This window comes from Equus quagga, chromosome 7 (genome assembly GCF_021613505.1).
Source record: "Equus quagga isolate Etosha38 chromosome 7, UCLA_HA_Equagga_1.0, whole genome shotgun sequence".
NCBI classification, from domain to species: Eukaryota; Metazoa; Chordata; class Mammalia; order Perissodactyla; family Equidae; genus Equus; species Equus quagga.
Genome location: NC_060273.1, coordinates 77167049 through 77184887, shown reverse-complemented (window position 1 = coordinate 77184887; position 17839 = coordinate 77167049). Strand labels below are relative to the sequence as shown.

Genomic DNA, 17839 nt, shown 5'->3' with positions numbered 1-17839 from the left:
TGAGCACAGAGCCTGGCTCCCTGCAGATTGCAAAGGAACCTTCCTGGGGCACCGTCTGTGTAAGATGTCACTTCCTGCCCTCCCGTGTAGCCCCACTTGCCAGCCTCTTCCCCTCCTCTTGACATTTTGGGTTCTCTGATTACCACTTCCTCCTGACCATGTCTGGGGCTGAGGGGCACTTCAGATAGTCCGGGAACACTGGGCGTCCTGTGTTGATGGCCACATGCGCCTCCCCTCCCCCTCCGTTGTTACAAGTTAAGTACTCATTCAATTTGGTGTGCCAAATGTGAAGATGGGATATTTTTAAGCTCTCTTTGTGGAAAGGGAAGGATGGAAGAGTCGTGAGAGATGCTGTCAAGGGACCAAAAATCCTTGGCTGTTCATTCACTGCGGTTTCCATCGGTCCCAGGGGATGGGCTTCATCGGCAGACCCGGGAACTGCTGCATTCTTGCTGTGAAAATTCCGATATTAATGACTCATAGTCAGTGTCCTGAAAGGAAATGTGAGAGGCGGACAGGGAGGTGGCCCCTGTCAGCAGGGCCACCCTGGGTCGGAATACAGGGTGACCCAAGGTTTGAGGCCTGTGCCCTCAGCAATGAGACCTTTGTGCAAGGCTCTGCTGCCTCAGTTTCCTTATCTGGAAATGCTGTTTTCGGGGAGCCCTGACAACAGTGAGAACAAGGCTGCTTGGTTCATTTTATCTTCAGTGCTAATACAGTGCAGGACACTCAGTAAATGCTCAGTAAACATTTATTCAGTGAGTGTGTGATTCTATGCATTGCCCCCTGTCCACCCAACACCCAGCACCAAGCCCACCCAGCACATAGTAGGTGCTTTAAATATTTGTTGAATATTTGAATATTAAAATAAATGTTGAATGAATGATTCTGTGTACCCCTCCCCCAACTGCTATTCCTAGTGCTGCTTCTGACATGTAGTAATTGCTCAATAAATAGTGTTTGTTGAATAAGTGTTTCTGATCATGCTTACCTCCTCCCCCCACCCATTACATTGTACCCAGTACTTCGTAGGAGCTGGAAAGGGCTGACCTGTTTTCTAGGTACACACTATGCGCCAGGCTGAGTCTATGCTGAAACTCCTCCCTCCCCCATCCTGTCCTCTCCTTTTTGGGATTTGGTTCTCTCTGGAGTCCCAAAGGTGGTGGCTGCCATCTCAGTCTTGTTTCAGACAGAAGAGAGGTAGGGTCAGTGAGCTGCCAAGTTCAGGTTGGGTGACAGACAGGGAGGCTGCCTGTCAATCTCTGAGCTGCCCCCGGGCTCCGAGTGAGCATTGCATTGCACTCCTGGTGCTGGCGAACGGCTGACTGTTGATATAAAATGTCCCTCTGCGCTTTCCAAATTAAGACGACATTTAACTGAGCGCTGGCTGGCTTGCCTGCTCCCTCCGTTTCCCAAGGGACAGAGCCCATCTTGGTGGAAACTGTTCTGAGCACATCCAAAGTCTTGGCTTTGACATCTTGGCTGATGTCAAGAAGTTTCTGTAACCTTCCTGTTCAGCACACTCAGTCCTGTTACCATATACACTGTCTCACTCTTAGCCTGTCATTAAGAAAGGGCTGGTATCAGCATGCTAGGAGGGGGTTGCATGCTGTGGGCGAGAACACCAACCCTCACATACATTCACCCCAACCCTGAGCAAAGATTGGTTGCCTCAGAACAGGAGCAACCCTACCCGTGAGTTCTGCAGGTTCTGCAAGGGAAGGCAGAACTGAGGACCGACCTAAAGGAGTGTGGTGGTCCTTAACCTTATTTAGGTCATAGAGCCCTTTGAGAATGTGATGAAAGCACTGACTCCTTTCCATAGAAAAATGTGCACCCTCCCAATTTTGCATTCAATTCAGCAGGTTCATAGATCCTGAAACCCAACCAACGACCCCAGGTTAAGAACCCTCGATGTATTAGAAAGAACTTTAAACTAAATCCCAGATCAAGATGCTAGCGCTGCCACAAACCTGCCATGTGGTTTTGGGCAAGTCAGTCTTTGCTGTTTTGCCACTTCCTTGGCTATAAAATGCTCAGACTCCTGATGACTAAAGTTGCCCACATCTGTGGAGGTTTAGAGAGTGACTTAGAGCAGTGCTGTACTACCGTCATAGTTCACAGGTTCCTTTGAGAATCTGAAGAGAACTTTGTATCTTCTGCCTAGAAAAATGCTTGTGCATGAAGTTCTGCCTAGTATTCTGGGGTCTGAGGACGACAGAGGCAGGACTGTTGAACCAGAGCGAGGCAGTGACCCAGCGCATCCGACGATCCAGTCTCCAGCCATGGTTGCAGGTTCCTTAGGTCACCTCCTCCTCACCTCTTCTTCTCTTCACCCTCCCGACATCAGCTCTGCTCTGAAAAGCCACTAGTAACTGGGGGGTCAACAGTGTCTGCTGTGGTTTTCAGACTTTGTGTTCACATAATGGAACTGTTTTTTTCCTAATGAAGTCTTACCTAGAGCTCCAATATAGATAAAAGGGAACTCTGGAACATTTATTGACTCATTTATCATTCCCTCATCCATTCAACAAGTGTTCATCGAGTGTCGCTGTGTTTCAGGCACCTGGCTGGTCAGGCTGGAGACCCTGCCTGCTTGGTCTCCCCTGGTTACTCTCACTGACTTGTGGAACCCAATCGCTTGAAAACTACAGATCTGGTAAAGAGAGCAATCTGACCTGAAGTGAGGTGATCAGAGACTCAGAGACGCTGTTCCTGAAAGCACTTAATTTGTGGGGATCTCACTTCCCTCATCTATGAAGTGGAATAATGGAATAACGATGCCATGCTGCATCCAAGTACATATGATTTTCATTATCTCTGGTTTTCTATGGTTTTCATTATCTCTTGGGACTATATTGGCCCATTTATGTGGACAGTGAACATGAGTACTGAGCTCCACAGGAGGACAAAAGGAGGAACAGAGAGGGGAATTTTTGCCATCAGTGTCCAGGAGAGCCCCATGCTATTGAGAAGCTAGCTGAACGACTGCTTGGAAATTTCCAGGAAAATTATAAGGCTGAGCCTTGGGAAAATATTTACTATTTCTTCACTCCTTCCTCTCCTGGAAGGTTTGTTGCTGTCAGTGTCGATTTCATAGACTCAGTTCACGCACTGTCCTCTAGGGCCTGAATTCAGAGGCCTGAATCTGCCCTGATGGAGGAAGATTTACCCACGAACGGTGGGTCTGGAAAGATGACTTCTGTACCTGAAGGGCTGCTGGCTGGGAAAGGACAGGAGCGTGCAGAGGCCCAGGGCTGCCTCAGGTCAGACCCCAGGCCCTCTCTGTCTGTGTGTGGGAGCGCAGAGGCATGCAGGCCCGAGCAGCTTTGGAAATGTTCTTCTCAACAGTGTTTCTTGAGGGGAGCTCAGACAAGTCCACTACTGGAAAAGCTCACCTGGGCACTTTTCATTTTCTTTCCTTGGCTGGCAGTCTACTGTCAAGCTCAAGGGCATGGGTTTCGGGGTCAGACAAGCCTGCCTCCAAATCCTAGCTCTGCTTCTTCTTTTGATCTTGGGCAAGACACTCAGCCTCTCCAAGCCTCGTGTCTCTGTCTATGAAATGGGGATAATAACACCTCCCTCCCAGGGTTCTTGGGAAATTAAATTAAGTCCTATCGTAAGCCTGGTGCCTGGCTCATGTAAATGCTCTGTAAATAGTCACGTTTTTCTTAGCTCTACTTTTCCAGCTGAGAAGCAGATTATTTGATAATGTAGCAACAGATGAGTGGGGTCAAGAGCACACATGTCCGTTACTGCGTACCTGACACTGTGCACCAGTGTGCCCAACTCCTGTCCAGGCTCAGCGCGACCCTCATACCGGGGACTGAATGACAAAGAACCCTCACTGTGTTCCTCTTCTCTCCTCCCTCTTGACAGGTACAAACAGGAAAATGAGCTACTGCTTTTCCTTTATTAGTAGGTCAGAGAGCTTCACCTGGAGCCCCAGGATCCAATCCCCACCCTCAAGTATGCATCGAGGCCATCCTTTCCTGCTTGTGACACTCCGTGGCATCTGTTTCACAGGAGGACCGACCTTCTGTGCTCTACGTGTGTTTTGCCAGCAAACACTTATCTCAGCCACAAACTGTCTCCATCCTCCAAAAAATTCACAGGCAGAGCCACCCCTAACAAGGGGCTGCTTTGGTCAGCCAGCTGTTAGTCCTGAGGCCCCTGCCTCCTCTGTGGGGCAGCATCGATCACCCTGAGATTCTCGGGCCACCTCTGGTCAGTGAGTTCAAAGATTTGAGAAACCAGCTCATGTCCCAGGATCCTCAGGGCCTGGGCTCCCTAACATCTCCCAGGGCTCCTGGTTCCTGGATCCACAGGCCCCTGCTGCTGCTGCCGCTGCTGGTCCTGCTCTCAGCCCACCTCTTTCTACCTGGGCCCCCCTGTACTTCCATTCCTGAGTTCCCGCTGGTGGCCAGGTCTAGACTGAGGGTCCTTCCGCAGACGGAGAGCCGCCGCAGCACCTCGGAGGCGGCCTCCACGGGGACGCCGGAGCGCTGCTCCAGGAGCATCTCCAACAGCGAGCTCATCTCCGAGAGGAAGGTGCTGGCCAGCCTCGTGCCTGTTGGGCTCAGCTCAGGCCCTGTCGCCTTGCCGAATGTCTGGAAGGTCTTTGGCTCCTCCAAAGCCGCAGCATCCGGGGAGCACACGTTGTCACGGTAGTTGGTGGTGAGGGGCAAAGAAAGCCTTGCCATCCAGGCCGGGTCTGGGGTGCTCAGCCGGTCCAGGGCCAGGCCTGCAAAGGGAGGAGGGGACACAGTGAGGACCCGGCCCAGGGAAGGGACAGGCGGGCGAGGGTGGGGCTGCGGGCAGGGCAAGGGCACCGGACAAAGGAGGGAAGGGAAGTGGCGGGGGACAGATGGGGTGGCCAGAGGGGGACGGGAAGGAAGAGGCCCTGACAGGGATGCTCGCTGGGCAGGAAGGTGGCTGACTGAAGTAGGCACGTGAGCTGAGTGGGGAGGAGGCAGGAGGAGAAGGAAGGCCCAGAATTAGAAGTTGGCCTGTTTCTAAAGAATTTCCCCGTCCGTGGTGTGCTTCAGGTCCAGGAGTCTTTCACCCTATTCCTGTATAGCCGGGGCACCACTAGCTGAGGAAGGGGGAAAAATCCCTTTCTTAGCCAAGGCTGGGGTTCCTGGCTTGGTCCTCCCTTCTGTTCATATTCATAATAATAGTGACCACTTATTAAGTACTTCCGTGCCAAGCAATTTACATCATTATTTCATTTAACCTCCACACAAACCTCGGAAGTCAAGAGTATCCCATTTTATGGATGAGGAAACTGAAGTTCTGACAAGTTAAATTACAGATCTACCAGGCAACCAAACCTGGATCTGACCCCAGGCCTGATGACTTCGAAGCCCCCTATGACAGCACCACCCTCCCCACTCTTCCTCCCCTGGATGCTCCAGGTGCCCCACTGTGGCCTCTGGGATTCCCAGGCCCGCTGAGGTCTGTACTGTCACCACTTGGCCTCATGCCCTCAGCTCCTCAACCTTCACCTCTCAAGCTGCTGGAAACTCTGGCCTAGAGGCAGGCTGGGAAGGGGCTGGCTGCCTGAGGGCTATCCCAGGAAGGGAACGGGCTGTGAAAAACTGCCCCCGAGATCCCCAGTGCCACCATCGCACTTCTCCTTTTCCCGTCTCTTCAACAGAAAATTCTGCCTCAAAAAACTAGTCCCAGGCCAAGCCAGAGGAAAGTATAAGTACTGTGGTTAGGAAACTGTGTCTTTAAAAAAAAAAAGCACATCTACTTTCACATGTATTTAATGTTTGTTTAAGGTGAGCTGCTTTAAAATCTGTGCAGAGAATAAAAGATCGGAAGGAGGTCTGTCAAGGTGTTAACTGAAATTACCCCTGGGCAGAAGTGATTTATTCTCTCTTTGTTTATCTACATTTTTCTATGTTAACCAAATATTACTTTCGTAATTTGGAAAAGTTGTTCCAAAATACAGCTAATCGCTTCTATTTATACCGATAAATGAGTCTCCGTCTTGCCTTGTCAGTGCGGGACTGTGTGGGCTGAGAGGCGGGGTCAGGCCCCCTCCCGATTGGTCCAGCCCACGCCTGGGACTTAGTGAATGTTTATTGAGTGATTGAATGAACATAAATATTAACCCTCGACATTTGGGAAATGTAAACCTTAGTTCCTTGAGACTCTGGGGTAATAAGGTTGGAACTCGTTTGGTGTTACAGAATCAGGCCTTTCCTTGTACAAGGGTCAGAGAGCTTCAGAAGGAATGAAGCTTGGAATGAGAAAATCACTGGGGTGTATGAGAATGGCTGAACAGTGATGGAAAATTCACTCCGTGGCAGGTGGGCCCTGGGACGACCAGGGTTTGATTTCCCAGCTTTGCTGCTTATGAGCAGTGTGACCTTGGGAAAATTGCTTCACCTCTCTGAGCCTCCTTTTTCTCCCATAAAGTGGTGAAATAGTAGTACTCATCTTGTCTGATTGCTGTGAGCATTCAGTGAGCTCATGCAATCAGGAAAACACTGTCATCATCACATCCTCAGGTGGCGCTTTTATCTGATGCAGCCAAGACCCCAGTGTTAGGCGTGCTCACCAGTAGCTCCACCGCAGTCCAGCCTGTGAGCAGCACAGGCTTTTCTAGCCCTGCTGCCCTCTTCATCCTCCCGCTTCTTCCAGCCCCGCCGTGCTGTGGGGAAGCAGGACCATGCAGGAATTGACCCATGGGTTCCAGCCCAGAGCTGGCCAATAGAGATATAATGGGAGCCACAGAGGTCATTTAAATTTTCTAGTGGCCACGTTAAAAAAGTAAAAAGAAAAGAAAAGGGGAAATTAATTTCTAAAATATTTTTATACTTATTATTTTATCATGTAATCAATATTTTTAAAATTATTAATGAGATATTTTACATTCTTTTTTCATACTAAGTCTTCAAAATCTGGAAGTATTCTATACTTATGTCACATCTCAATTAGAACCAGCCATGTTCACATCTGGCTAGTGGCTACTTTATTGAACCTCATGGTCCTAAATTTAGACAATGCTGTCCTATAAAACTTTCTATGTATGTGCTGTCCAAAGCAATATCCACTAACCACATGTGGCTATTGAGCACTTGCAATGTGGCTCGTATGACTGAGGAACTGAATTTTTCATTTTACTTAATTTCAATTAGATATCATTTTACTTAATTTTACTTTAGAGCCACACTGCCTGTGTTAATAACCATTGGCTGTGCAACTTTGGGAAAATTATTAAACACCCTTGCCCCTCAGTTTCTTCCTTTATGAAATGAGGATAATGAATAGTCCCTACCTCGTAAGATTTTCTCACGAGGCACTTAGAAGAGGGACATAGAAAGCACTCGATAAATATTAGTGTATTTTTTTAACCAAAGAAAGGGAAGCCCCTGCCATGCCTTCAGTGTGCTTGCAGCCAGATGGAGCACACCGGATATATCCAGATGAGAAGTAGCTTATTGGCTACAGAAACAGAAAACCACAGCGTAGGGATGGTCGGACCTAAGTGTGTTACCTAAAGGAGGCTGACCTGTGTCCACAGCAGCGTGGACAGGTGGCAGATTCTTGAATGAGAGTTCGCCTTATGTATTTATTGTCAAAACTAATTGTTTCTCTAGAAGAAATTCATTTAGTTTCAGTTAGAAATGTTAGCACACTGAAGAGTTGACTCAGTTCTGAGGGTGAAAAGATATTTAAACACACCAAAGAAATGCAGATAAATGATTTAGGAGGTCAGGGGAGGTCTCCAGATGGCAGGCAGGCCCAGGTTGGCTCCCTTCAACCACTGATGAGCTGGATGACTCTGGGCAGGCTCATTACCTCTCTGAGCCTCAGTTTGCTTATCTCTAAATTGGAGCTCATAGTATCTGCTTCCAAGGACTGTTTGGAAGCTTAAATGAGATCATGTGTATAAGATGCTTTCCTGGTACCTGGTGCACACCAAGAGCTCAGTAATTGTTCACTATTCTTATGATGATTTTAAAAATGAATAATCAAAGTAGAATCTGGTCTTTAAACAACTGAAGATCTTCTAAAGCTCCAGGGGAAGTAAAATATTGCTGATAGTCATTCCTCCCCAGAAACAGAATGGCTATGTTTCCCAGCTGTAGATTGGAGCAGAACTCTAAAGCCTGGGCACGTGAGGGGACTGTAAGGGCAGAAGCAGGGTTTGGGTGACCCTAAGGAGTCCCTACCTGTGTTGGGGTCCAGCAAGCTCGACAGCTCTTCTTCTAGCAGCTGCTTCACAGAGAGGTCCTCTTCAGGGTCCAAGGGCCCTTCCTCCTGGTCTGGTTCTGCCTGGCCACCAGCCCTGGCACCTGGCCCATCTGTATCTGGGAATGCACTCCTGCAAAGGAAGCCAACCCAATCCACGAGTGAAGAAATTCACGCATAGATTCGTTCATTCCTGCTCATGAACATTTTTCTATTCATGCCATCATTCATTCATCCATATGGATCCACAGCTTGGCCAGACCAACCTGGGTTACTTGATCCCAGCCCTCCTGCCTACTCTGAGTCTGTTTCCTCTTCGGTAAAATGGGGGTAATAAAATAATACCCAGCTCATGGGGCATTGTGAGGGTAAAAGGAGACATTGTTGTAAAGAGCTTAGCACAGTGCCTGGCAGGTTGTAAGCATTCAGCAAACAGAAGTGACTATGAAGGCATTGATATGATTACTCACCATTGTTCCTCCCATTCCTTCACACTGCCTGGCACACAGTAGGAGTTTAGTAAACTTCAGTTGATCCAGTGCCGTCATCCAACCATCCATTTATCCATCCATCCCTCCATCCGTCCATCCCCCCATTGGAGTCTGAGCTCCAGTGAGGGCAGGGATTTTTCGTCTGTCTCCTTCTCTGTTCTCTCACCAGTGCTGAGAACAGGGCCTGGCACATTGTAGGTTCTTACTAAATGCTTTGTGGACTGAGTGATTGAATATTCCTTCCTCCCTATTGGTGGCCAAATCCCCAGTCAGAAAAGTAAGTCAATAGAGGATGTAGCTGAGGAGAAGCAACCAAAAGCCACTCAGTATCGACTACCCTGTCTCCACACTGGCCTCTTCCTCCCCTAAGCCCTCCCTGGCACCTGGGGGAGGCCAGTTCCTGGGACTGCCTCAGCATGGGGGGGGCAGGCCTGGCCCCTCATCCCAGCAGGCGGGAAAGCTCCCTGAGGGGCTTTAAGGCCTAGGGGTCCTTTCTCATTTTTTCTATGGCCATTTCTGCTATGAAGGGATCAGCAGGGAGGTGAGAAGTTTGCAAGTAATAATGACAACAACTAATATTTATTGAGCAATAACTCTGAGTCAGGCCTTATGCTTTGCAAGGTACATGCACCTTCTCATCAAAACTTTCACATCTGTAAGGGGTTCTCATGTTATCATCCCTATTGTACAAATGAGAAAACCAAGCCTTGTGAAGATGATGCAGCTCGCCCAAGGTCCCCATAGATTAAGTGATAAGGAAAGAATTCAAGTTTAGGCTGTGACTCTGGAGTGTGTGTACTCGCTGCCGCTGTATGTTACCTCTCACCATCTTTACAAAGAAGAAGCTACAAGTTGTCACAGCAAGAACAGTGAATCAGGAGTCAGGTGCCCTGGGGGCTGGTCCCAGCTTTGCCACTCACTGACTATGTGTTCTTGAGCAAAGTCACTTCAAGGGGAAACGATTTAGCATTGGTTGTGCGCTGCCTATGGGCTTAGACTACATTCAATCATTAAATCCTTACTCCATCACTACAAGGAAGTGTGGTGACCTCCATTTACAGATGAGAAAATGAGGCCCTGAGGATTTATCTGGTTTACTCAAGTTTACGTAGCTGGGTTGGATCAAACTACCTAGAGCCTCAGTTTCTCCATCTGCAACATGAAGGAGTTAGATCAGATGTCCTCTTGAGGTTTCTTTAATTCTAGGCCAGCACAAAGGAACACACCCACACACTCCCCCACCCACGTCTTTAGCCAGGAACCCTGATATTGTGTTTAAGGGTCAAGAGAAAGAAAGCCGAAAGTTATAGATTTAAAGCCCATAGCCCAGCACCTCTACAATCAGAGGACAGACAGTCAGAGCCTCAGGAATGAAGTCACTTCCTTAGTGACTCTGGGTCCTGTAAATACTGTAAATACAATTGCTCCAGGACTATGCTGCCGGGGGGGGGGGGGCGGGGGATGGATGTTGTTTGCTAAACTCTCCCAGGGGAGCAGCCTCTGGGATGTGCTCACCCTTCCTCAGGTCACAGGGGCTGCAGTGGGGGAGGGCAGGCAAGTGGGGCTGTTGAGAAGCCTGCGGGGACTACGTGCTCCTTACCTGCCGCCACCGCCGGGCTTGGTCGAGTACTTATTTCCCCGGTGGTTTGGTTTGGGCTGGAATTGGCCCTGATGCAGCAAGGACAGCAGTTGGGAGATTTGCTAGAAGACAGGAAAAATCTGTTGACTCCACACAATTCCGACCCAGCACACTTCCTTGCCGGATGTTTCCCTCAATGCTGCGCTTTCTTTTTATAGTCTTTCCTCCAGCTTCAGATGTTTGTGTGATCAGATGGGGGATGGTGAACCGTGATGTGACAGAGGCAGGGACCTGTGCAGGCAGATTCCCTGCTTTCCCATGTCACTGCAGGACCTAGGTGTCTGAAGAGAGAATGGGGACCCTCTGGGCCCATCCCTTCGCTCTCATTCCCCCTAGGTGACCTGCTCCTGGTGGAATCTGTGGATGGGGGTGAAAAGGCATCTCCTAAACATAGATTCATTATTACTTTCATAAGGATTATCTTAAAGAGTTATTCCCTGCCCCTCTCCAGCAGTATTCAAACACTCAGCCAATTTTGGTGGGCCAGATATAAGACTATGTTGTAGTGAAGGCAAAAATGGTGTCATTTAATCGTTCATTTATTCATCCTTTCATTCATTCAAGGAGAACAAGGCCTAGTCACTGCCCTCAGGGAGCTCACAGTCTGCCAGGGAAGACAGGGCACAGAAGTCACTATAAGAGTTGCATTGGGTTGGGAAAGGAGGGGGGGTCTGTGGGAGCAGAGGAGGGCCCCTCACCCAATTTGGAGCAAGGAGGAAGTTGGGGGTTCATACAGGAGGGAGTTGATTCATTTATTTCTATAGGTGTTTATTGAGTTCATACTACACGCCAGGCACTGCTGCTGAGACCCCAAGATTCCACAGGAGTTTGGCAAGTGGAGAGAGGGTGAGGGTCTGGGCAAGGGGTGAAGGGAGTTTCAGAAAGGCTGGAGAATGGGGCAGGAGCTGGGCGAGAGGTCAGGGAGGTCCCTTGTGAGGGAGGAGGCAACGGACAAAGTCCTGGGAGGCTGAATTCGAGTTCAAGGTCATTTCTAGCTTGTGTAATGTTTTCAGACGTACTCAGACCCCACTTTCCTCATCTGTAAGCTGGAGCTAGAAATACCCACCCAGCCTTCTTCACAGGTTTGTCAGGATTAGTTAGGTGGTTTGGAAGTTAAAAATGTTCCACACGCGCAAGGAGTTTGGGTTGTTGCTCCTGGAAACACGGCCTCTGCCTCGGGCCCACCCCAACTCCTGCTGGGAAGGCCCACTCTGCCCCTCTGGGCAGCTCAAGACAGAAAGTGCCAACCTCAGAGTTGGAAGAGGACGCAGCCAGGACAGGGGCTTCACTGTGACTTAGGAAGGACAGGGTCTCATTGCCTGCCTCAGGGCAGAGCCGCCTCCCAGCCTGGGCCCAGAAGCCCTCCTAAGGCACTGCCACCCTTTTCCCAGGTGACAGTTGATATTTCAGGGACACTCCTCGAGTGCCACCCCCTGCGCTGAGTGCTGTCATTCAGGGTCACTTCACAGTTAGAGCCCAGACTCTGGAGTCAGTCAGACTCAAATTCAAATTCTAAATTTACCCCTGCCCCAGTTCCCATCTGTGTGGCCTTGAGAAATTACTTAAGCATTTTGAGCCTCAGTTTCCTCAGCAGTAAAAAGGAACTAATAACGAGGCCCAGGTCATGTGGTGGTTGTGGTTATGAGGATTAAATGAGTGAAAGTGTATAAACCACTGATTAATAGATCTTATGATAAGCACTTAATAACCATCGAGTGGTATACACTTTCATTTAATTCTTACAGTAACCCGAGGGAAGCGATACCTTCACACCCATTTTGCAGATGTGAACCTGGAGCTCAGGGGGCTGCATAGCAATTAGCGGCAGGTTTGGATTTGAACCTGGGTCTGACTCCACTGTGGCACAGTGCTGCTGGAAAGGCCTGAGCATTCGGCAAGCTGCCTCTTACCCTCAGTTGATCCTAATTGGGTACCCCTCTTTCCATCACCCTACTGGGTTCACCCACCATGCCTGCTTTCTGCTGTCTCTGCTCACCAACAACCAGAGCAGTGTTTGACACAAAGAGCTCATTCATGTAAGCATTTGATGAATGAATGAATGAATGAATGAATGAATGGCTCTGGGCAACTGGGCTTTGGGGCAGCATAGAGTCCAGGGCAAGCTTCCTAAGAGAGGAGCTGGCCCCGTGGCAGAATGGTTAAGTTCACGTGCTCTGCTTCTGTGGCCGGAGGTCTGCCGGTTCGGATCCTGGGCACAGAACTAAACACCGCTCATTAAGTTATGCTGTGGTGGTGGCCCACGTAGAAGGACTAGAATGACCTACAACTAAGATATACATCTATGTACTGGGGCTTTGGGGAGAAAGAAAAAAGATTCCTAAGAGAGCAGCTAGGCCCTCTCCAGGTGGCTTCCTGGGGAGGGGGTGGGGGAAGGAAGCCATGTCCTTACTCCACAGGAAACCTGAGCTCATGGCCTGGCCAAACAGAAGCATGCCTTAAGCAGGCAGCCTGGTGCAGGAAAATTATCTGGGGTGCAGTGGAGCAGATATGGGTGTGAGCCAGGCACCATCCCTGAAAAAGATCTCCCATTTGTGTCTCGTAAATCCTGGGTCACTAGACACTTTGCCCTTCATCATCCCATTTAATCCTCAACCTGCTGGGAGGCAGATACAGGGTAAGTTTGGCATCATAATCCCCATGTTATAGATGAGGAAAATGAGGCTCAGATATTAAAGGACTTGCCCAAGGTTGCCCAGCTCCTGAGAGGTTGTGCTGAAATTTGAACCCAGATCTGCCAAACACCCACATTCCAAGGTGGTTTCCACTGCCCCATTCCGCAGGTAGCTGGCAAGCTCTGGGGTCTCAGGCAAGTCAAATGCAGCCCCTGAGCCTGGGGGCAATGATGCCCACGCCTGCCTGCTTCATGGGGAGGTTGCCCAGATCAGAAGAGAGCAGGTGGAGATGGAGAAGAGCTTTGCAGAAATAATCGTAAACATTTGCTGAGTGCTGACTATGTGCCAGACACTTTTCTAGAGGCTTTAAGTGCGCTCATTTTATCTTCAAGCAAACTTAAGAGATGGGTGCTGTTAACATGGACATCATCAACAGAGAAGTTGAGTGACATCCCTGTGGTTCACTGCTAGGAAAAGGTGGAGCCAGAATTTGAACCCAGGCAGCCTTGCTCCAAAGCTTGTACTCTTAATCACTACCTTTGCTGTGTGTTACTTGTGCCAGGCACCCTGAGTGAGTGCTTTATAGGAATTAACTGGTCAAATCCTCAGGACAACTCTGCGAGGCAGATGTTCTTACTATCATCCCTATTTTATGGATCAGGAAACTAAGGCTCAGAGACAGTTGTCCAGAATCCCACAGCTAATTTCTGTTGACCCCGGAGCTGTGCCCTGAACCACTGCTTTCAATGCACCATAAAGTGCCTGATGAGCCTAAGGAATGAATGGGAGGAATGTGAGGGTAATGAGGGTGTCTGATGCTATTGGTGGTGATCCAGGGGTGACCAGAGAGAGAGCTGCCCACACCCAAGGTACCTGAACAGGAGGAGAATCCACAGTGAGCTCTTCTACGGGGTTCCGCTCCGCGAAGGCAGCCACAGACAGCCGGACCAGACTCCGCAGGATCTGACGGGGACATGACTCTTTCTCATGGACCACTTTGCCATTGAGATTCCGCTGTCGCCTCAGGGTTGCAGAGGAGGCCGGTGGGCTCAGTGGGGCCTCCTCGCTGCCCTGGTCTCCCGGCAGCCTCCCTATGGGACTTCCTGCAACCTTGAGGGGCCTTGAGCGTGGCTGACTCATTGCAGGCTGGGGCTCAGGAAGGTTCAGGTTCTCCCGGGAGGCGTTCCTCTGCCTGGGATGGTTGAAAAGGAGGTTGACAGTGTCCTGCAGCACCTCTCGGGTCTCGGCTAGGGATCCCTGGTTGCCTTGGTTACGAAGGGTCCTGTACAGAGTTGGTGTGAGGTGAAAGGGAGCCTGCAGGCAGGGATCCCAGCCTGCTTCCATCATTACTTCCTTGCCTGCATCCTTGTGGGGCTGCCCAACCTCTCCAGGGTCATCTGCCTGGCCTCTGAGTACAGGCACGAGGTGGATGTCCGCCTTCTGAATATGTTTCTGGGGCCTCTTGGGCTGGTGGCGGTAGGTAGACTCGGCCTCCCGGCAGTTGTAGGCCCTGTTGCCCTTCTTCTCTGTCCGGCAGATGGACATGATCAGAGCCAAGATCAGCCCAAAGATGGCCATCGGGACAACCAGGCAAATCACCGTCAGCACCGATGTGCTCAGGGCTCCGGGCTCAGGGGCTGAGTCCCTCAAGTGGTCCATGCTGGTGACAAACAAGACCCTCAACAGGGCTCGGGTCTGCAAGGAGGGGCTGCCACGGTCTTCTACCACTATTTCCAGCTCCCACTTACTCCCAATGAGGCTGCTGGCATTGGTGATGTTGATGAACAAGTGCCCCAGGTAGGGGTCGAGGACAAAGAGATGGGCTTCATTCCCATTCCGAATGCTGTAGAGGAGCTCTCCATTTATCCCTGAGTCTGCATCTCTTGCTGCAATGGTCACCAAAAGGAATGGCTGGGAGCTGTGGGGGGTCAGTGGTGGTGTGTCGGCACCCACTGGACCCAAGCCATTGGGAGTATCAATGGGCACCAGAAGGTGGCCCGTGGAGGTATTTACAAGCACTGAGAGGCTGGCTTTTCCATTGCTTAATATGGGATGAGTCACTTCTGGGGCATTATCATTGGCATCCAGGAGGCTGACCCACACGGAGACACTGGATGCCAGCTGGGGCTGTCCTCTGTCCTCTGCAATCACGCGGAACTCAAAGTTGGCCATCTGTTCATAGTCCAGTGACCTCTGAGCAGTGACCTCTCCTGTGTCTGAGTCAATAGCTACGAAGTGAGAAACTGGGGAGTCCTGGATGCGGTATGAGATTTTTCCATTAATGCCCAAGTCTGCATCATGAGCCTTGATGGTAATGAGGTGAAGAGAGGGTAGGTTGTTTTCCCGAGTGGAGATCTCATACCTGCTCTTCTCAAACACAGGTGCATTGTCATTGGCATCACTGATCTGAATGCTGAGCTGTTTCTTGGCTGATAAGGGCTGGGGTCCTTGGTCTTGGGCCAAGAGAGTGAGGGTATATTTAGGCCACTGCTCTCTGTCCAGTGTGGCATTGGTTAGCAGCATGTATGTGTTGCCATTGGTCCTTTTCAGCCTGAAGTGGCCTAGCTCTTGGATCAACCAACAGTGGACCAAACCATTGTTTCCCGAGTCCAAGTCGTTTGCCATGACAAGAGCAATGAAACTGTCCTTGGGAAGAGCTTCTGATACCAGCGATGGCTGGGAGGCCCATGTGATGTGGATGCTTGGGGCATTGTCATTGACGTCCAGAACCTTAATGAGAACTTTGCAATGGGCTGGGATGGGATTGGGACCCAGGTCCCTTGCCTGGACATCCACCTCATAGGCAGGATTCTTCTCATAGTCTAAGGGTTGACGCAGAATCACCTGGCCAGTCTTGGCATCAATACTGAAGGTGTCCAGCACCTCTGGAGGCACATGCTTGCTGAGGAAGAACTCCACCTCCCCATTGGGACCTTGGTCAGGGTCTGTGGCAGTCAAGTTTATGAGGAGAGTACCAGGGGCAGCGTCTTCTTGGATTTCTAGTGCCAGTGAGCTCTCAGCAAACACAGGGCTGTTGTCATTGGAGTCCAGGACGTTGACCTTGACTAAGCTGGTGCCTGACTTGGGGGGATTCCCACTGTCGTAGGCAGTTAACACCAGATCAAAATATGAGTGGATTTCCCTGTCCAGCTCCTTTACCACCACAAGTTCCGCGTGTTTGGTCTCATCAGGCCCCACAATGACATCCAGGGCAAAGTGCTCGCTAGGAGACAGGGTGTAGGAATACAGGGTGTTGGGGCCAGTATCTGGGTCAAGGGCTCTGTCCAGGGGGATCCGGGTGCGCAGAGAGGCACTCTCAGAGATTTCCAGCTCCTGCTCCCCTTTGGGAAACTGTGGCTGGTGGTCATTGATGTCCAGCACCTGGATCTCCACGTGGATCAGAGCCAAATCCCCTGTGGCAAGCACGTCAAAGGAAACCAGGCAGGGATCCTGCTGCCGGCAAAGCTGCTCTCGGTCCAGCCGCCTCCCTGTGCTGAGCCGGCCGTCCTCAGAGTCCACCTGGATGGGGAGCGCCTGAGGGAGCTGCAAGACCTGGAAGGCAGTACCCGCTTGCCCACGCCTCTCCTCCCTGCCCAGTTCCTGGGACAGCTTCCCTATCACGGTGCCAGACGGCACTTCCTCTGACACTTGGTATTTCACAGTGAGAGTTGCCACCTCCTGACAATCTCCTGAAAGGAACAAGTAGCTACCTGGCCCCAAAAGCCCCAGCAGAAGTGACAGAAGTCGCATCATGCTTACCGCCAGAGTGGGCCAGATTTACAAACCACTAGAGTTCTTCAAAGGCTGGGCAAGTCCTCCAGTGTTTCCTGGGGGGCCGGATTAGCCCCGTTCTCTGGCCCCCAGACCTGCTGGCGCAGCCTCGTCCCATAATTAGATGATGATGGAACTAGCAGGATTCCCAGGCAAGGCCATCTTCATCTGAAGAAATCTGAGAGGTCCAAGCACCAATGAAGTAAAATTGCTGGGGGAGACCTTGCAGATGGGCATGTGTCGGTTCCCTTCAGCAAATGATGGACAAGAGCCGGTCCAAGAGGGACTGACCCAGTAGAGCAGGATGTGAAGATCTGACTTCCAAACAGTTGCTAGCCTGGGGAAACAGAGAAGCAGCTTTTTCCTATGGAAACCCCACCTACAGGAAAAGGGAGGGCTGTGAGTTTCAATGCCAATTAGAGAAAGAGCACTTCCCGTGAAGCCAAGTGGCCTGCCGCTGAGGATGCAGCAGGGGGCTCCGGCCGGATGGGAAGGTGCTATCCACACTGTAAGGCAGCTGCTGAGGGAAAGGGAGCCCCTGTGCGGCCAAGTGAGCCGAGGGTCTGAGCCCCTGCCTGTCCACACAGGGCCTGATGCCCATCCTGGGCAAGCCATGTTCCCCGGCTCTCTTCCCTTCCTTGTCTCTCTTTGTTTCCGTCATTTCCCCGTTATTCCTCTCCCGTTCCCTTTTTCCCACTTGACTCTGCCCTGATCATTCATTTTTGCCTCATGGGAAGCTGCTGTGATTAAGAGAGTGGCCATCACAGCCAAACTGCTTAGGTTCAAATCCTGGCTCTGCAACTTACCAGCTGGGTCAGGTGGGATGAGTCACTTAACCTCTCTGGGTCTCCCCCATCTCATCTTTAGAGTGAGAACAGCAATAAGAATACTAGCCCTCTCAGCAGAAAATTGTGAGGATGAAATGAAATGATGTATGAAGGACCTAGTCACAGGCAATGACATCATTGTTAGGGGTGGGAGTTGTGATCTGCACAGCTTGTCCCACCCTGTGGCTGCCTCTGGTTCTTGCACTGGCCCTGGGGCAGTCCCTCAGTCATGAGGGTGCCCATGGCCGTGGCTTTTGAAGCACAAGGCCC

The 17839-nt window shown here is 50.6% G+C and overlaps 1 protein-coding gene across 2 annotated transcripts; it reads right to left on the bottom strand.

The window, feature by feature from the left end:
* Nucleotides 1-1046: 1046 nt before the first annotated feature.
* Nucleotides 1047-17055, bottom strand: PCDH12 (protocadherin 12). Of its 2 annotated transcripts, XM_046666518.1 has the most exons (4): nucleotides 13845-17055; nucleotides 10300-10400; nucleotides 8190-8341; nucleotides 1047-4744 (listed from the first exon to the last, which is right to left on the bottom strand). In XM_046666518.1, the coding sequence occupies exons 1-4, from the start codon at nucleotides 16722-16724 to the stop codon at nucleotides 4275-4277; spliced, it is 3603 nt and encodes a 1200-aa protein (XP_046522474.1). In that variant the 5' UTR covers nucleotides 16725-17055; the 3' UTR covers nucleotides 1047-4274. The 2 variants fall into 2 exon arrangements, 1 of the variants encoding a protein (XP_046522474.1); XR_006889366.1 differs by lacking the exon at nucleotides 10300-10400 and having other exon boundaries at nucleotides 4611-4744.
* Between the last annotated feature and the right edge of the window lie 784 nt (nucleotides 17056-17839).